The 19072-nt window shown below is 34.5% G+C and overlaps 1 protein-coding gene across 1 annotated transcript in view; it reads left to right on the top strand.

Annotated features, from left to right (window-relative positions):
• psmd14 (proteasome 26S subunit, non-ATPase 14) overlaps positions 1 to 19072 on the top strand; it is a 103557-nt gene that overhangs the window by 80456 nt on the left and 4029 nt on the right. The window contains exons 3-7 of the mRNA XM_039757492.1: positions 8915 to 8986; positions 9210 to 9329; positions 9766 to 9836; positions 10568 to 10718; positions 16792 to 16899. Of these exons, the coding sequence (XP_039613426.1) occupies positions 8915 to 8986; positions 9210 to 9329; positions 9766 to 9836; positions 10568 to 10718; positions 16792 to 16899 (522 nt within the window). The remainder of the gene's footprint in view (positions 1 to 8914; positions 8987 to 9209; positions 9330 to 9765; positions 9837 to 10567; positions 10719 to 16791; positions 16900 to 19072) is intronic.

A 19072-nucleotide genomic window follows, 5' to 3' on the forward strand; every position in this document is an offset into this window, starting at 1 on the left:
TGGATTTAAGACTGCCAGAAGAAGAACAACGGCAGTGCTACACAATCGCCTGAAATGGCTCCTTTGGAAGAGCTGTAACGCTCTCCTTTGTTGTGTAGTAAAATTAAACTCATTGTTATGAGACAAGTCATTTTCATTTATTTCATCTAATTGCTTTTGTATTTATGTATTTTAGTATTAAGCAGTGTTTAAATTATTTTATACAACCCCATCAATGTATAATATGCCAATAACAATAGGATTTTTTTTTCATGGGAACGAATTAATCATTTTCCCATTATTTCTTATGGGAAAAATTCGTTTGGTACAAGTCCTGTTTGGTATAAGTCCAAGGATCTGGAACGGATTAAGGACGTATACCAAGTTACCACTGTATTTTAAAAAATAAACCAGTCAGCTGAATGTCATAAATCAAGTTTGTTTTTAGCATGAGGTGGAACAGTACCTTGCTAGTATTTCCCTGGTCAGTACTAGTGCTTCTTTAAGCGTCATTCAGAATGGTAGCTCTCATTGTTGTTTCTGATTTCTGTGGCACTCATTTCAACAATTTTCAGACATTTTTATGGATGTCTGTCTTTTACCTGAGAAAACTGTGTCTCAGCAGCTTGGCGAGAACCTCACATTAGTTGGATTTCTGGCAGTTGATTGATTTGAAATATAAGTATATTTTTTTACTTAATCATTGTTATAGTTTTTTGTTTGTCTATTGTCTTCTATTTTATATACATCTGCCATTCTATCCCTGTTTATTCTGATAACTTGTTTACAGAGGGTGAATTGGATGAGGATTTTGCTAGTCTCCAAATAGGTTATTATTACTCTGCAAGTGAATTCCGCACTCTGTGTTTTGGATTTGATCAGTGCCAGCTACTTTCAACATTGGCAGCACAGTATTCTTGAGCCCACATTGTTGCTTCAGTCAACTTCCTGGTCTAGCGGCAGAAAAAAGTTTTTCTCTTTTATGTATACAGTACCATTTAAACTGATTATCTAAACCACCCATTGTTGTTGATCTTAAATGTGGAGGAGGCATATTGGAATGATGGTAACTCGGCTTCGAGTTCCTGAATTCATCTTCTGGCTGGCATACCATTGAGCAGTTTAAATTCCAAAAGTAAGTGTTTATACCACAGATTCTGCATTTTTGTACTTTTTAAAATTAGTCAATCTTAGGTGCTTTAAAAATGTAAATCAGTGATTGACATCTCCTTCAGTTTCTAAAATGCCTTATACCTGATGGTATTGTGTGGTGGTACAGTGGTTAGCACTGTTGGCTTGTAGGCCCAAAGGTCTGGTTTCAGCAATCATCCTGATCTCTGTTTATGTAAAGTTTTTACTTTCTCTGTTTCTGCAAACCCTCATCTGCTTCTGGTTTCTTCTGACAGCCAAAAAATGTGCAGGATACTTGATGATTTTAACCTATTCTGCATGTTAAAATGATAACCTATAGGTGAAATTAGAATGTTTCTTATTAAAATATATATATTTTTATATAGTTTTTAATGTGGGCTGCAAGTCTTATGTATTCCCTTACATAGTACACTCTTCTTGCAAGGGAAACTTTGTCTCTTTGATTGGAAAAGTTATTCATCGGTCTTTCATAAATTCTTAATTTCATAATTATTACATAATTTCAAAAATATACACATTTAGGTTCTTAGGGTCAAAAATTCCACCTTAATTAACCAATGGTGAACTACTTTTTGAAAATTGTTGTTCCTGCTGAGATCAGACATACAGATACCAGGTAATGTTTACATGTTTAACCAGTCACTAGCTGTTTCATCCTAGTTTCCTTGGTGTAGAATTCTTACAAACCCATTGTACATGGTAGATACAAAAAGACCCATAGGGTACTTCTCTACTTTCCCATTGCCCACTACAGTTTGTGTTCATATAGAATCCTAAAATAATCCTAACTAGCCGAAGCCCGCTGTAGCATATGGCGGTGTAAGAATAGGAACGGAAAATGGTGAGAAAGGAATTCAGTGTAACAAAGGCTTAGGAAACCACCGTCGCAGTATAATTGAAAATAGCAAGGAGCGAAACCAATGCCAATGGTCGAGAGAGTACCATCCTGTAGCAGGCTACGGAAAACATAGACATATATAGATAGATGCCGCATTCACTGTGTTTTCCAGTCGACACGATAAGACAGCGCGTCCGCCCTGTTGCGAGTGGTAAAAGTGCCATTTAAACTAATACAGGTAAATGTGGAAACCGGGTTTTCTGATGAAAAAACAATAACGTTTTAAACCGTATCGTTTACATACAACAGGTTTTGACGAATCGTTTACATGTAATTATTTATATCCATTTATACACTAATAATGGCAATTATTAAATAATAATATAATAATAATAATAATTACTATTATTAAAAAATTCCTCCCGTATAAGTAACATTTCTCGGACTGCTTTCTTCCATCTCCGAAACATTTCTAGACTTCGTCCTGTTCTTACGCAACACAGTACTAAAGTATTGGTTAATGTCCATGTCACCTCACGTATAGATTACTGTAATGGTATTCTATCTGTCATCCTACAAAAACGTATCCATCGCTTACAATTTATTCAAAATTCTGCTGCCAGGATAATAACCTGCTGTTCTAAATCCACTGAACATACTACACCTATTCTTTCTCAACTTCACTGGCTCCCTGTTAACTACAGAATACAATACTAAATACCGCTCTTAACATTTAAAGCTCTCCACAACCTCACTGATCTCCTACAGACTGACACTCTTCTCGCTCACTCTGATTCTCATCTGCAGCTGTACTTTTTGTACCACACATCAAACTCTGTGCTGTGGGAGCACGAGCGTCTCTCATAGTGCTCCTCAACTCGGGATTTTTCTTCTCTCTCATATACATCAGCTCGATTCAATAACACATTTTAAAACTACCCTCAAAACTTATCTTTTCAAACTGGCATACCAATTGTAAATTTTGCACTGTTACTGTCAGTTATCTTTGTTTGTTTGCTAATTATTGCCGTTTGATCGAGAGCGATGGTGGGCGCAGAAGTAGTATTAGAGATGGCAGGCGGGGCTCTGTAGTGCGTATCCCATGGTCTTAGAGTTGGTGGGTGGGGCTCTGTGAGTTGGTGGTCGTGGTTCTCTGTCTTGCTTGCCCTTAGAGTTGGCAGGCAGGCTTTGGCGGGAGTGGCTCTCTGTCTTGCGTGCACCCTCTGTTTTGATTGTCCTTAGTTAGAGTTGGCGAGCGGGGCTCTGTCGAGTGTATTTCATGGTCTTAGAGTTGGCGGGCGGGGCTCTCTGTCTTGCGCTCATTGTCTTGCGTGCCCTTAGTGAATCTAAACTAATAAAAGGCAAAGCCCTAACTGACTCACTCACTCACTCATCACTAATTCTCCAACTTCCTGTGTAGGTAGAAGGCTGAAATTTGGCAGGCTCATTCCATACAGCTGACTTACAAAAGTTAGGCAGGTTTCATTTAGAAATTCTACGCGTAACGGTCATAACTGGAACCTACTTATGTAAATATATATATGGCCATAGCCTGCAGCTCGGTCGCCGTGTGAGGCGGAGTTGCGTTACGATGCTCCACGTAATTTAGGGCCTGCCCATATAAGGCCGTCTGTCAGCGGCAATCCAATAGACACGCTGCCGCTAAATATTCGCGAGCGAAGGACTGTGCTTATGCAAACGAAGATGAGATGGTCAGGTAAAGCCGTGGACATCGCAAGATCGCACAAGAGAGTGGCTCACGTGAACTGACTGTGAACGGAGTATGTAGAGAACAAGGAAGAGCTCCAAAGAGCGCTGAACAAAAAATGTATTACACAATTGAGAAGGCATCAAAAGAATATGAAGCGAATGACGCATACAAGCATATTCATAAGAGCAGCTACTGCGGAAACAAAGCACGGTGTAAACCATAAGTTTAAATTAAGTTCGTAGACAGGCTGCCGCTGGCGTTTGTCATGCCTACGACGAATACGATATTCGCAAGATACAAGTTTAATGAGAAGACACGGGGTATAAACAAAACTTTGGATCACTTTGTAACAGAGTTAAAATTGCTGTAATGGAGTTAAACTTGCGGGTGAAGGACTGTGCTTATGCAAACGAATAGGAAAGCAAGGTGTAAAGCTTAACTTTAAATTAAGTTCACAGACACACTGCCGCTGGCGTTTGTCATGCCTAAGACGAATATGATATTCACGAGATAAAAGTGAATGGCGTCCCTTATTGTTACACCTCCCACGTAATTGAGTGCCTGCCCATATAAGGCCGTCCGTCAATCCAATTGACACGCTGCCTCTAAATATTCGTGGGTGAAGGACTGTGCTTATGCAAACGAAGATGAGATGGTCAGGTAAAGCTGTGGACATCGCAAGATTGCACAAGAGAGCGACTCACGTGAACACAGTACGTAGACAACAAGGAAGAGCTACAAAGAGCGCTGAACAAAAAACGCATTACACAATTGAGAAGGCAGCAAAAGAATATGAAGCGAGTGACGCATACAAGCATATTCATAAGTGAAGCTACTGCGGAAACAAAGCACAGTGTAAACCGTAAGTTTAAGTTTATAGACATGCTGCCGCTGGCGTTTGTCATGCCTACGACGAATATGATATTCGCGAGATACAAGTTTAATGAGAAGACGCGGGGTATAAACGAGACTTTGGATCACTTTGTAACGGAGTTAAAATTGCTGTAACGGAGTTAAACTTGCGGGTGAGGGACTGTGCTTATGCAAACGAATAGGAAAGCAAGGTGTAAAGCTTAACTTTAAATTAAGTTCATAGACAAGCTGCCGCTGGCGTTTGTCATGCCTAGGACGAATACAATATTCGCAAGATACAAGTGAAGGACTGTGCTTATGCAAACGAATAGAAAGCAAATGTTACGTTATTTTTAAAATGTTTTTCATAACTTCTTTAACACACTACTTCTCTGCTGCTAAACGCGGGTATTTTGTTACTAGTTACTATATATATATATATATATATATATATATATATATATATATATATATATATATATATATATATATATATAGTATTACTTGCCTTTGAATGTTTAACCTTCATTTACTCAACTATAGAACCACATGCGCTGGAGTTAAACCATCATGAGGTTCATTAGAGAAGGTTGCATTTAAAAAGGTAAAGACTGTTTCCAACTGGACAAAGTTTTTCATTGATATTGATATTAACTATCCCATCAAAAAAAAAAACAAATACTGTATGGTGTTTCTGGAAATGATGTGAAAATTAAGAAATGGCAATCTTGAGGATTTCTGCAATGTTAAATACTGATATTCGGATTTACATGACATTTAAAATTTCAGTTTATAATATCAAGCTGTTAAACATTGAAATGTGGGGGCTTGTGGTATTTTTTTTCTCCAGCTTAACTGGAATGTTTGTCTCTGTCTACCCCGGCCAACTGACCTTATAATCGACTTGCATTTAGAGACTTAAAAAGTTATTCTATATTTAAAGACTATACATCTCTTACTTATCTATCTTATGTTATGTTTGTATTCTATGTATTGATTTTTATTCTTATTTGATTTTTTTCTTTCCATGTAACTTTTATTGACATCTTGTAAATCACTTTGAACTACATTCTTTGTATGAAAATGTGCTGCAGAAATAAATGTTGCTGTTGAATATAGCAGTCTGATGAGAATGAGGTAATTGTAGGTAAATGTGCCTTTTATTGGCACCCTGTGACCAATCTAGGGTTGATATCCTTCCTGATTACTGCTGTTGGGAGAATTAGCTTTCTGTTTATGTGTTGGTCTAAGCAACTCATGAAAATGGATGACATTGTACAAGTTGTATGCTTATGCAACATTAAATGTAAGTACAGTCTAGTGAACTACATTAAAACAAATTCAAAATAAAATGGGGCAGATGTGGATCCAGTTTAAAAGTATAACTGACATCCTGGAAAAAAAGCTATTCCAGCATTTCCTTTTTTTAATAAGATTCTCAGTATGTGGTTGTTAATGTTTGGGGGTTTGCATCTTTTTGGTTCAGTAAAAGTAAAGCTTTGTCACATGTAGAGAGTATAGTGAAGTCCTTACTCGTATGTCCAACCAAAAATAAACTACTAATAAACAAAGGATAGCAATCCATCCAGGTGATCATGTAGTGAACTAATTTGAAACTTGATCAATGAATCCTAGTCTAAAGGACCAGTTACTGGAAAGTTTGTGCCTTACCATTTAAATCTGTTATACTGAAACAATGGAGTAAATTAGGAGTGCACAAGTAGACACACAATCTCCCATTTCTTTAAAGGGAGGTGAGTATCCTTGTACCTGAAACTTTTAAGGTTATGGTTAAGAGTAATATTGAGCTTTAACTCTCAGAGCTATCGTAAAATACTTTTTTTTTTCTTTCTGCCTTGTGATTCCACAAAAACCAAAGCTATACTATTTTGTGTCCATTGTTTACCCCTCTGAAACCACATCGAGCGAAAACTAGTACAATATTGATTTTAGTCTGCGGCACCTTGTGTCATTGTTAAAAGAAAACTGATTTTGATGCCAAGACTCACTTGAAGTTATTAGCCTAAACCATGACCTGCCAAGCCTTGCCTGCCCAGTAGGAGCAATTAGAGGTTCACTGTCTGCCTCAGGTGACTGGAAATATAATGTCTGCTGCAAGCTCCATGTAAGACGAGAGATACTGAAATCCTCTCAAATGTTGGCAGCAGACAGACGTACTGCTCTTTGTTGCAAGGTGTGATGGTGTGCGGTTTACTTTTATTTTCAAGAGAATACTACATTAAATAGTTGCTCAAAAAAAACATTACTGAAAATATAACAGGTTGTGATTTTAACAAATTAATATTTTTTACTGCTGTGTATTACAAATTAAAATTAAACACTTTGTAATAAAATTACCCAACTTAAACATACATTTAAATAGATGGAACAAGCAAGCAAACAAACAAACAAACTTTGTTTGTCTCAATGGTGGACAGTTGTTTTAAATAACATTTTTACAATTTTTTTGTCCTTGATAAGTTTTTTTGTAATTAAATCACACAAGTTGCACTACAAGTTTGACTTCAAGCATTAAACTAAATTATCAATGTTGCAAAATTACCTCATTTTATGTCTGTTAACGAATAAAACTTTTATTTTCTTTCCTTGTGTTGTGACATTTTCTTACCTTTTCGTAACAATTGTTGAATTGATAACGTGTTTCTTTAGGTGTTTGCTATACAGAATCAAGTTTATGATAATACAGTGTGAGTTTTTTTTTTAAAGTAGTTTTATTAAAAGTTAGCTATTAAAATAAAAAATACATTGCGTTAAATTAGGGTCTGGTCAACAATTTACTGAATTTTATGTTGTATCTTTTCACGTTTAGCCTTTGGGTTTAATTGTAATGATTTATGTAGGGTTATTTTTAAAATCTGTTATCAGAGGTAAGGAAGTTTTGCTGAGTAAGGATGGGTATATTACATTTGGGTAAATACTTTTTTCTAAGGAAATGTGACAGTTTTGTTAATGTATATAATATTCAAAAGAGCATTTACAGTTGCCTATGTGAGACTGGTTAGCAATTCCATTTCTTAATTTCTGTAATGAGAAGTCAAGCAAAATGACAGCTTTTATTGGCTAACTAAAAAGATTACAATATGCAAGCTTTCGAGGCAACTCGGGGCCCCTTCTTCAGGCAAGATGTAATCAATCAATTTCTGTAATAATGCTAACTTATTTCCCCATATTTCTTATGTCTACTTTGATACTATTATTATATGGTTAATTTATAGGGATTTTCAGTAAACAAAGAAATGTAAGTGGAGATGAATGGGGGGGGGAGGGGGATATCGCAGATTTTGACACAACATTGATGATTTGGAAATAAATTGTGGTAATCTTTTAAACACCATGTTAGACAAATAATGCAGTTGCTGTTTGCATTTTTTTTTTTTTTTCACAGCCTTTCTACCAGGGGAGAGTGAAAAGAATTCTCTCCTGCTGTACCTTTGGCAGGTACCTGCAAAGTGTTCCCACTGCCCTAATCTGCAAGTTATCTTTAGCTTTGTGCTGCCACTGCCAGGAAAATTGCTGCTTGCTTTGTTGACTATTACTCAACCCAGTGGTGTTTACTTCACACCATGATTAAGAAACGTACAGGCAATTGGTGAATCAAAGATTTTTGACAGCCAAGGGCTTGAGCTTGCGTCATCACCCAACCTGTTGCCCATTAGATGCAGAAAGGTCCTCTCTTACCTTTCAATTACTATTATCTCAGGCATAAAAAGCAATTCTACGACTGCAAGTTATATATTTTATTGAAAGGTCATCAAATGTGATCTTACATGCATTTTATTTCTGTTGAAGCTGCTCTAGCAATGCTGATGTTTCCGTCTGGATGTACAGAGGATTACGTTTGTGGTGGTGGTGGTTTTGGCTTTTTTTTCCTGTCAAGACTTTCAAAGGATCAGTAACAATGTGAGGGCTGTTTAAATATTACCATGTTTTTAAAAAGCATGTGTGTGCATTTATACTCGTACACTGCTCTGCCATGATGTTTTTTTTTTTTTGTGTTTTTTGGGGGTTATGTAAAATAAAGGCATTAATAAAAGCAAGAATTAAAAATGATAGCACTCCAAAAATGCATTATTGCTTTCTAGGTCATCAGTTGTTTGACCCTAGTCTATAATTCATAATATGCTGCGTACATATTAAATAATAAATAACTGGATTGCTGGAATTGGGATGAATTTTCACAGTTGTAAATCAGTTGCACAGCCTTCTAGAGATATGGGTAGGTTTGTGTCTTCATATTTAAAAAGAATTCTGCTTTCCACAGTTTGTTGTGGGCTGTTAGTCAAAATGCCAGTAACATCCTTATTATTCTTATTAGTATATAAAAAATATAATCTAACAATTTGGTTTCCTCCTTTTTTTAGGGACCACCAACTGATGCCCCTGCAGTTGATACGGCAGAACAGGTTTACATCTCATCTTTGGCATTACTAAAGGTACCCCTTATCACCTTATTCATATTTTTAGAGTCCCTGCTGTCGAATTGAGTACGTTGTTTGTAATTTTTCATTCATAATGAATCTTTTTTTTTTTGTTGTTTTAATTTTACTTGTATGGGTGTGCATTGTAGCACTGAAGACCACCACAGAATATATATATATATGCAGTACACGGAGATTTATATTTCTCAAAGCATTTATGAACATTTTTATATTGTAGATGCTGAAACATGGTCGAGCTGGTGTTCCAATGGAAGTCATGGGCTTAATGCTAGGAGAATTTGTTGATGACTACACAGTGAGAGTGATTGATGTATTTGCTATGCCTCAGTCTGGAACAGTGAGTTTCTTTTTATCTCTAAATTCGGAACATACTTTGTAACAGTTTTCAAAATAAATTACCTTAACTTCTGTGAAAAATGTTAAGCAACTATATTTTTTGTTGCCTTAACTGATTATTACATAAATTTATAATTTATTTTCTTCCAAATAAAAAATGCTGTGTTTTGTTTAGGATTATCTGAAAGCACTGTCATTATTATTAATATTTTTGTGTATATATGTATGCAAGAGTGTGCGTGTATATCTTTTAAGTTCTGGGGTCAAACTGCCCAGCATCTTTCTCAATAGTTATAGCATCTATCATTCTAGATGGCCAGTGTCTGGACTTAAGCAAATAGTAAATTTAATGCATAATTTTGTAAACATGTTCATTTGGGTATTATCCTATTTTATGACACTTGTCATATATTCAAATCTGTGTAATTTTTCAACAGGGGGTCAGTGTAGAAGCGGTAGATCCTGTATTTCAAGCCAAAATGTTAGACATGCTGAAACAAACTGGGAGGTAATTTTTAATTTTCCAAGATTTTTGCTTTTCATGTTAGTAATTTTAAATCACTTTTGCATGCCTGTTTTTAAAAGATTATATAGCTAAGTATAATCTATGTCTTCAAAAATTGTGTGTGTGCGCATATTTACACACACACATTATAACCACATATACACATCAACATTTAATATTACTGTAGTTTTTAATATAGCACACTAAAAAGGCATAATGCAACCTTTCTGTGTCTTCATTTTTTTGCCTATCAGCAGTTCCTATGTGCTCACTCAACTACCTTTTCTGTGAAGAACCACAAAATTAATGTTAATAAAACAACTCAGCAATCCAGAAACATAGTGCAAATTGCTTCTTGACTGAGGTTTTTTAGTCCCACTGCTGATTTAATTGATATTTAAAGGGTGGATATTCAGTCTCAAGTGCTGAAAGGGTAAAAACTGGCTCAGAGAAGGTGTGGTAACAGGGTGAAAAATTGAAAGCATGATCTTCCACTGCTAATGCACATCCCCCTAATGATAACACTCCTTTGTCGCACTTTCCTCATTTTCATGTTTTCACGATAGCATGTTGAATGATCCTTTCTCTATCCATTTTTTTTTTTTTTTTCACGCCTGTGTTTCTTTTTACCCTGCCCAATTTATACCCATCTTACTCTGGATTCCTTTTCATTTTGTCTGTGGAATTCTTCCTTCATACAAGAGATTTATATCTCGGTACCCTTTCTGTTTCAGGCCTGAGATGGTTGTTGGTTGGTACCACAGTCACCCTGGCTTTGGCTGCTGGCTTTCAGGAGTTGATATCAATACTCAACAGAGCTTTGAAGCCCTGTCAGAGCGAGCTGTTGCTGTAGTAGTGGACCCAATTCAGAGTGTTAAAGGAAAGGTACAGTTCATTTTCATCAGTACAAATGTATTTAAATGACTCAGTATAGCATTTCTATTAGTGAGACTATTGATTTCTTTTTTCTATACTCCTTTTGTTTAATTGTTTTAAATAAGCTGATTATAAATTACATGATTTTGTGTCTGTTGTACATCGTTATTAGGTCACTAGAGCAGGTTTTAATTAAGCATATATATATATATATATATATATTATTTAATTTGCAAATTAATTTGTACTTTTGGGGGGGGATGAGGATGGGGCCGTTCAAACTGTCACTTAGTTTTGTCATTTTGTGGAGTTTACAATACTTGACAACTTGTCAGTTTCATTTAAAAACACACTGATACGAAAATATAGTTGCAACATCAGATATCTTTTTAAAACTTAACTGAATAATAAACATTATGTAAGAATGATAAACTTGTTTAGCACAGTTAGGCAGTGTAAAATCTAAAATGGTATGTTTTAGGTTGATTACAAGGACTTATTTTTAAGATATAAAGGTGATGGTAAATTTTAATTTTAACATTAATTAAAAAAGTTATCTTGTCTTTGAAGTGTCTTGATAAAATATTGTCTTGCTATTAACCTTTTCTGATTTTTTTTTTCTTCTTGTTTGGTCCTCCTTTTTATTTTTCTGTTTCTGGCCCCATATGCCATTTTCCTATTTCCTGCCTCATGACAGCAGGGAGCAGCTCTATTATCACCTTCACAGAGCTGTCTGTAAATGTGAGAGGCAATTCGATTTTGCTTTGCCATTGGGAGGGTGAATAAGAGACTACAGAATAGAAATTGACTTGGGGGTTTGCTGCCATAAACTGCTGCTGGGGTGTATTGTTTCAGCTTGTATTTCTCAATAAAAGTTGTAACTAATCTACAAAATATATGTTGATTTATTTTTTTTTCCAGTATATTAGTTTTGTTGAAAAACATATTTGGGGTATATTGATTTAAAAATATGTATCTAAATTAATATAATTTATTAAAATGTTTTAGATTTTTTTCTGAAATTATTTAATATTTTAAAAGTATTATTTGCATACATTAAGAGATGTTTTCACTTACATATACCTTTCAATAAATGTAGAAATGTATCAATATGAATGTAACAGGTCTTGCTAAATGTACTGGGTCAAAAACTTGCATATCTACTATTTATAAAAGCACACACATGAGTTAATATTAATTTATACCCCCTGTTTTTGCTAAGTAAAAACAAAGGGGGTGACAGGGCCTGTAAGAAAATGTTCACAATTTAATCAAATTTATTTATTTCCTTACGAGAAAAAATATCAGAACATGTTTCGAGTATATTAATTAAACATGAGTTTATGTGATTATCTTAGTGCCACACTTTTCACACTGCATTTTTAATGACTTGATCACTGTGCTTCGATTTTTCAGCCTCATATAGTATTCGAGGTGGAGGCTGCGGCTATATATAATGTAATTCTTATTTAGTCATTTTATAAGGAGGAACTCTTTCAGCTCTTAGAGATACAAATTCTGAATTATAGCTAATCTAATATAGTCCTCTTAATTTCATAACTGCACATGAATATGCAAATATTCATATATTTGCTTACTTTTTCATGCATTTTTTTATATGCCATCCATTGTACATCTTGCAGCAAGTACCATCAAGGTATACAATGTAAGATATACAGTGTATTTAAGACATATAAAACAATATTTGTGTGTTTTAGTTTTAGAAATTAACTAAAATTATTTTAAAAAGACAATGTACATGTTTTTACATTATATATAAAGTAGACTCATTTTTAATGATTGCAGATTTTTTTTGTAATTATCAGGAGTCAAATGAAAAACACAAAATGATTTCAATATTTAATAGATGGCAGCCTAAGTTGTACATTGCGGTAGTGATACAATACATGTCACACTGCTTTTTCAAAGCTACAGAGGCCTGGGCTGTCCTCTGTGTTTGCATGACTTTTATCCAGACATCTAGAAAGATGTGCCTGTTAATTTGATTGGTCAACTTGTACTGGCCTACTGTGAATATCTGTGTGGTCATTATTTCACTTTAAGATGGACTACCACGCCATCTAGAGTTGAATTCTGCCTTGCACCCAATGCTGCACCCTTAGATATCTACAGGCAGAACATGGTACAGAAAATTAATGGATGGGGTATGAAATCGCCAAGCCAAATGGATAATCATCATAGTATGTCTTCATCATTCTGAAGAATAATGAGTGCATTATACGATAATTTATAAATTATCCTAATAGTTTGTTTTAATATATGGTAATAATTATCACTCTTAAAATATTTACATATGCATGCTTTAAAAACTTCTGTTTTTTACAGCCATTTCGATGCCCTGCTCTATGTGATGTGTACAATATTTTTCAAACTAAAAATGTCAAGTTTGAAGCCATATATCTAGAAGCTCTCTAAGGGAAAACCTGGGAAATGCATACACTCTCAGCCAATACTTTTCTTAAGCTAAAATTGTTGTTTTATAAATAATTTCACTGTTACAAACATCAAGCCCACAATCACAGTGATTCAGTGATATTCATTTGGCATAAGTCAGTTTCATTTCTGTGTGCTTTTCATCAGAAATGGCATAAAATGTAAAATTTACCTGAATTTTTTATGTTGTGGGCTTACTGGGGGCAGAAAAAGATGTTTTTCACTTGTGGATGTCTGATGGTGCATGGCAGCATAAATAACAAAATAGTCACAAGATGAAGCTGCACCGCCAAGGTCATACATTTCACTTAATTTTTAAAATATTCCAGTAGCAAACTGAGCAGCTGATAACAGGTCGGTTGCAAGTGATAAAAGAAGTTTAGCTGGGACATTAGACCATTTCTTCACTTTCTCCATTTTGAGAATCGTGTGTTTAGGAATTTAATTCTATGTATTGCACACCATTGATTTCCATGTATTTGTACTTGCAGAGTAATTTACAAAGTATAAATACTGACATCATGAAAGAATAATTAGTACTGCACTTTTATATATATAAAAAAAACAGTACTATTGAACATAGGATACCAAGTCATTCTACAAGCTGTTCAGATATGTCAAACCTTTAAAATGACATTAAAGTAGAAAGGAAAGCATGTCCAGATGTAAACATTAGAAATCTATAACCTAATGAAAGGCCTCACACATTTTTATTCTAATACTATTGCATCAACTTAGAATACTTAGCTATAGTCTCCAGCAGTTTCAATTAATAAACTATCTACTTCACAGACATCCCTGCATCCCACAAGCTAATTATGTTTGCAAGGTCAAAACAAGCACATTTTCAGAGAAAAGAGAGGATTATATAAATATGTGGTCCTATACTTGGCTGTTACTTCTCAATTTGTTGATCTAGAGAATGATATGTACAGTTCACAAATTTGTCTTATAGCAGAAAATGGTGTGTGTGTGTATACACAGTGTGTGTGTGCATGTGAGTGATTGTGTTTATTTTACTAACCAGTAAATTCACAGCAATCACTTCCAAATAATCTCCCCAATAAAGATGTGTTAATTACAAAACAGTCAAGGTCTTCCATTATATTAAAGCTTCTAACAAGAAGACAGCAGGAATCACACATGTAAATAGCATCATCATTCCCTATATTAGGCTTCTGTTTTGATCCATGAGCCATGCATATACTAAAGGTGCTATTAATGTATGAGCGTACTTATTACACAGCATTGTATGAAACAAATTTATTCAACAGGAAGATAGACCTTTAACATGAATTTAACAAACCTGAGAAATTACTAACTATCAGATGTGATAGTTTCATATAGCGATAATCAACAGAAATTAAGAGAGGAAAGTGAGTGCTTTCCCTGAGCTAACAAAACTGTTAATGGTTTTGCTATGAGCAGTCTATCATAGTAATGACCTCTGAAAATTCTCAAGACATTTAGAATACTAACAGCAAATCTGGCCAGGCTCTTCAGATCAACAAACTGGCCTATATTAAAATTGGTTTTAGCACAAACGCAGAATGCCCTCTACTCAATAAACACATGTGTTTATTTGGGTAATAAGATGCAACCTACTATGTCATTTCAACTATTGCAGTATTAATTTCTCTCAATTATATTAATGTGTTTACATTGATATATTCCAAAGAAAATGAATATATAATATAATAATATAATATATAGGTTGTTCACCTTCTCTGTGTTAGCACCTACTCCATACATTCCTTGTTGATACAAGATATATTAATGAAGCATTTATTTTAACGTGCCTCATCACAAGCTGGGATATGAAGGAAATGATTATTTTTTTGATAAACAAATTATTTTCCTGGTCTTATGTAATAAATGTAATTTTGCATGTACTTATTTAACTCTTTTCCATGTACACTTTACAATTTCCATCTATTGTAATTTCCCGTTTGATAGTAATAAAGAAAGAAATACTAAAAACTTGAAATAGTGTTATAAAAATTAATTAGTGCTGCGATATTGCTACCCTACACAATGACATTCCCTCGGCCTTTGCTTCTGTGTACTTGGGGTGCAGTGGTCCGTAAGTTTTCCTGGCAATTCTTTTCTTGGTGTTAATACTTCTAGTATGTCAAATTAAGTGTGTATTACTATAAAAGATTTATTTGCTGATTACTTTATCACCAAAAAAGCATTCACAGTAAGGTTTTGAAATGATTGTTGTTTAACAATGTACAAAACTATTCATCGGTTATGAAATACATTTATGTATTTGCTAAACATGGTAATGCATACTGCCAGAAGTGTTTGTATGAGTGCACTACATGGCTATATCAAGTTTTACATAATAGAAATTGGAAAGTGAAATGTTAAGCTGGGGAGCTTTTTTTTTTTTTTTTTTTTTTGTTTTTTAAATTTTATTTACAATTTATAACCTTTTGTGTTGAGCTAGTTTCTTTTAAAATAATATTAATTTTATTATCTTTGTGATAAGAGGAAAATTAAATGTATGCACACATCATTTATTGATCTTTTATTATATAAAATGTGTGTTAAAAATAAGATTTATGAAAAAAGTATTAAAGGACCTTATATAATGAGGAAAGCAGAACCTGTCCTCTCTTGGGATGGCAAGTACATACATCTCAGGGAAAGAAACTAATAAGGTTTTTTTTTTTTTAATGCCCACAACTGTCCAGGCAGTCCTCTGTAGACCACTTCCGTTATTTTTCCATGGTAGCGGCTGATTCAATTTGACAATGATAATACAAAATTAGAAAAGAAAAAAAAAAAGAAGCTGCACATAAAAATGGTCTATCATAAAAAAGGAACAGGAGTTTAGATTGTGTACTGTGTTAAATGACTGCATGAACTAAGATTGCTCAAAAGGTATTTACAAAAATAATCAGAAGTACATGATAAATAAGTTAAAGGACATCTTAAATGCACTGGAATGAAATGTTATGTGACACTGTAATATAAGCCAGTAGCTTTCATGAATCACAAGTAACCTTGGTGGTTCTCTCTAGCCTTAAATATGACATTGATGGGGACATATTTATCCATCAGGCAAGGAAAGGACTATGTTTGAGTCATAAAAAGCAATAAAGTATGACTTGAGCAGTGTACTAGGGCTGAATTCCATACTGGTTATAATTTTGTTGTCATTTCGAGTATTATGATCACATCATTGATGTGACAGGACTGGGCTTATAGTCCCTAAGCCTGTGCTCACTTTCAGTTTTTTCTCTCCTTGTCATTCACATTGATTAAATTAAAACAGTGTGGTAAACATCTATAAGAATTCTGGAATAAAGCGTGTGATTCAAGAATAGAGGCATGTTTTGCATGACATCTCCCTATAAGAGAACAAACATAATGTTTCCATTTATAAAAAAGCAACCATTACTTCAGAAGTGTTTCATGCAAATTGTGTTTAATTGTTGTCAACTTACATCACAAGTTAAATGGTGCTGTGCTGATGGCACAACCAGCAGGAAATTCCTTCTGTTTTGGTTTTTCATTAAATCTTTGGAAGAAAGCCAAAGCCAGATGTGCTACTGCTGTGCAGTTTGCCCTTTTGCTTGCTTGTTCTGAAAAGAGTTGACACTACACCTTGTTTTTATAGGTTGTTATTGATGCCTTCAGACTGATCAATGCCAATATGATGGTTTTGGGACATGAACCAAGACAAACGACATCAAATCTAGGTCATTTAAACAAACCATCAATCCAGGTATGAACAAAGTAATTTGCATTGCTCGTGTTTGTCATTTTAAAGTACCATTTGGATTAATTTGGCCAAATGAAGATAGTCGTAAAGATCTTTGCCAGGGTTTCTTAAGATGAAATGTATACTTTTTAATTATAGAGAAGTGAGAAGTTCTAGCCACCTTAAAACAAGGAACAACATTTTGTATTAGTGCAGAAACATGTATCCGTTATGAAATATGGGCATTGTTTGAATAGAGACTGCATGAAAAATAGGCATGGGAACAATATTTGGAGTTTTAAATAAAGTTTTAATGCAGTCGAGCACATTTCAGTACCGACATTCTGCAGGCTGATCTGATACAACAAGCATCCTCCTGTCCTTTAAGAAAAAAAAGCAACATCAGTAGGCATTACACAATGATGTTGTATTTGCATCATTTTAAATAAACTTCTTAAAACTTAAATGTGTCACATAAGAACTGAAATGCTGACTAAATAGAAATTCACTGTCTTCATTTTCTGCCTGAATTTGGTGATTACATTGCTTTTATTGTTTATAAACTAAACTATCACTGAGCAAATTAGCTCTCAACTAGCATAAAAGCTGGCCACTTAATTATCTTCCTGCTTGTTCTATATTTTAAGTAAATGTAATGTTGTTGACTTGGCAATGGATTAGTTAATAGTATGCTTCATTGTTACGTGCATTATATCACCTTTACAACCACACATCACACTAACTCATTGCTCGATCAGTGGGCCATCTTTGCCTTCCATTTTGCTGAAGCAGGTTTTCTGCATACCTGTTTTTGTACTAAAGAGTACTTGTCAATAAATTCACTGTTCACATGTATCATTTAATTGCATTTTTGCAAACAGCACTGTCTTCAGTCTGTCGTTTGTCTGATTGTGCGCTTACCTCTATATCTAAAATGTTTTAAAAGCACGGTGAGCAGATGCAGGTGCAGAGGGTAATGTAACTTACTGTACATTATACAACGTGATAAAACATTGTTTTATTTATCCTTTGACTGACTTGTAATGGATGGTGTAAAATGCCTTGTTGGTTTGTGAATTACTTAGTATGGATTAAATTCAGTGTGAAATAAATTGCTGCTTCTATTTAAACTCTCAGCAACTTTGAAAAATAAACATTTTTTAGTTTATATGTATATGCATATTGTGTATTGTTTTTTATTTGGATTTACTATGCTGTTGCCACAATACACCTTAATTTAAATTCTACATAACACTTTAAACTTTGAATGCCAGTTTGAACATAGATAGTTTGTATAAATCTTGCTTACTTTTGCCTGTTGAGAGTTTGGTCAGTTGGGCTTTATAAAAAAAGACACTATCTTCATAAATGCTCTGCATAAAAGATGTTTAACATCACTTTCTGTGGTCCTGATAGGTGTCAACACTTACATTTCTATAAATTCAATACTTTAAAATAAAAGTGTGTACCCGAGTAGGAAGGTATGCTTACATAGATTAGAGACTAGCTCCAGAGTTTAGATAGCCCCACCTCAGGTAATCGCAGGTATCCCCCTTGGGACTGTGGCTTGTTACCAAGGTTCACAGTATAATAACACTGAAAAATTAAAGAAACAAATACGCTTTTCTTCTGATGTGCTCCCTTGTCTCTAGCAAGTGAAGAAAAAAGTCATTTCTTTTTCTGCTGTTCTTGTTTATATGTGAAAAAAATACCACATAATGAGAAAGAAATGGACTTGTTTTTTGATTGGGCATAGGCAAGTCCATACTTGTATGTTTCAAGAGAATAGATTACTGGACCTTTCTGCAAAGCTGTAATGACCTCTCTCGTTAACCTTATGGCTTGATACCGCTTCATTATAGCACAACTTGAATTTTGTGGTTCCATACTGCTTAGGCAACAGGTTAGTGGTATACTCATTATCTTCAGCTTAGAATGTCCCCCTATACTAAGCAAAAAAGCTTTTAAATTGAGAATGAAATCCTAGAAAACGCCACATTTTGCTGTACTGGAATGCCAACGGCCAGTAGCTTTCTTTTCTAAGCTAATTGTAAATCCTTGTGCTTGGCCTGCTGAAAGTAAGACTGCAACATGTCTGTATGGTTAATTGACCCTAATTGCAGAATGATCCCAGGAGGCTTGCAGACAGTTCAAAGCTGTTATTTAGTGAGCAAATAATATACATATACTGTTAATT

The sequence above is a fragment of the Polypterus senegalus genome, chromosome 6 (genome assembly GCF_016835505.1).
Source record: "Polypterus senegalus isolate Bchr_013 chromosome 6, ASM1683550v1, whole genome shotgun sequence".
NCBI lineage: Eukaryota > Metazoa > Chordata > Cladistia > Polypteriformes > Polypteridae > Polypterus > Polypterus senegalus.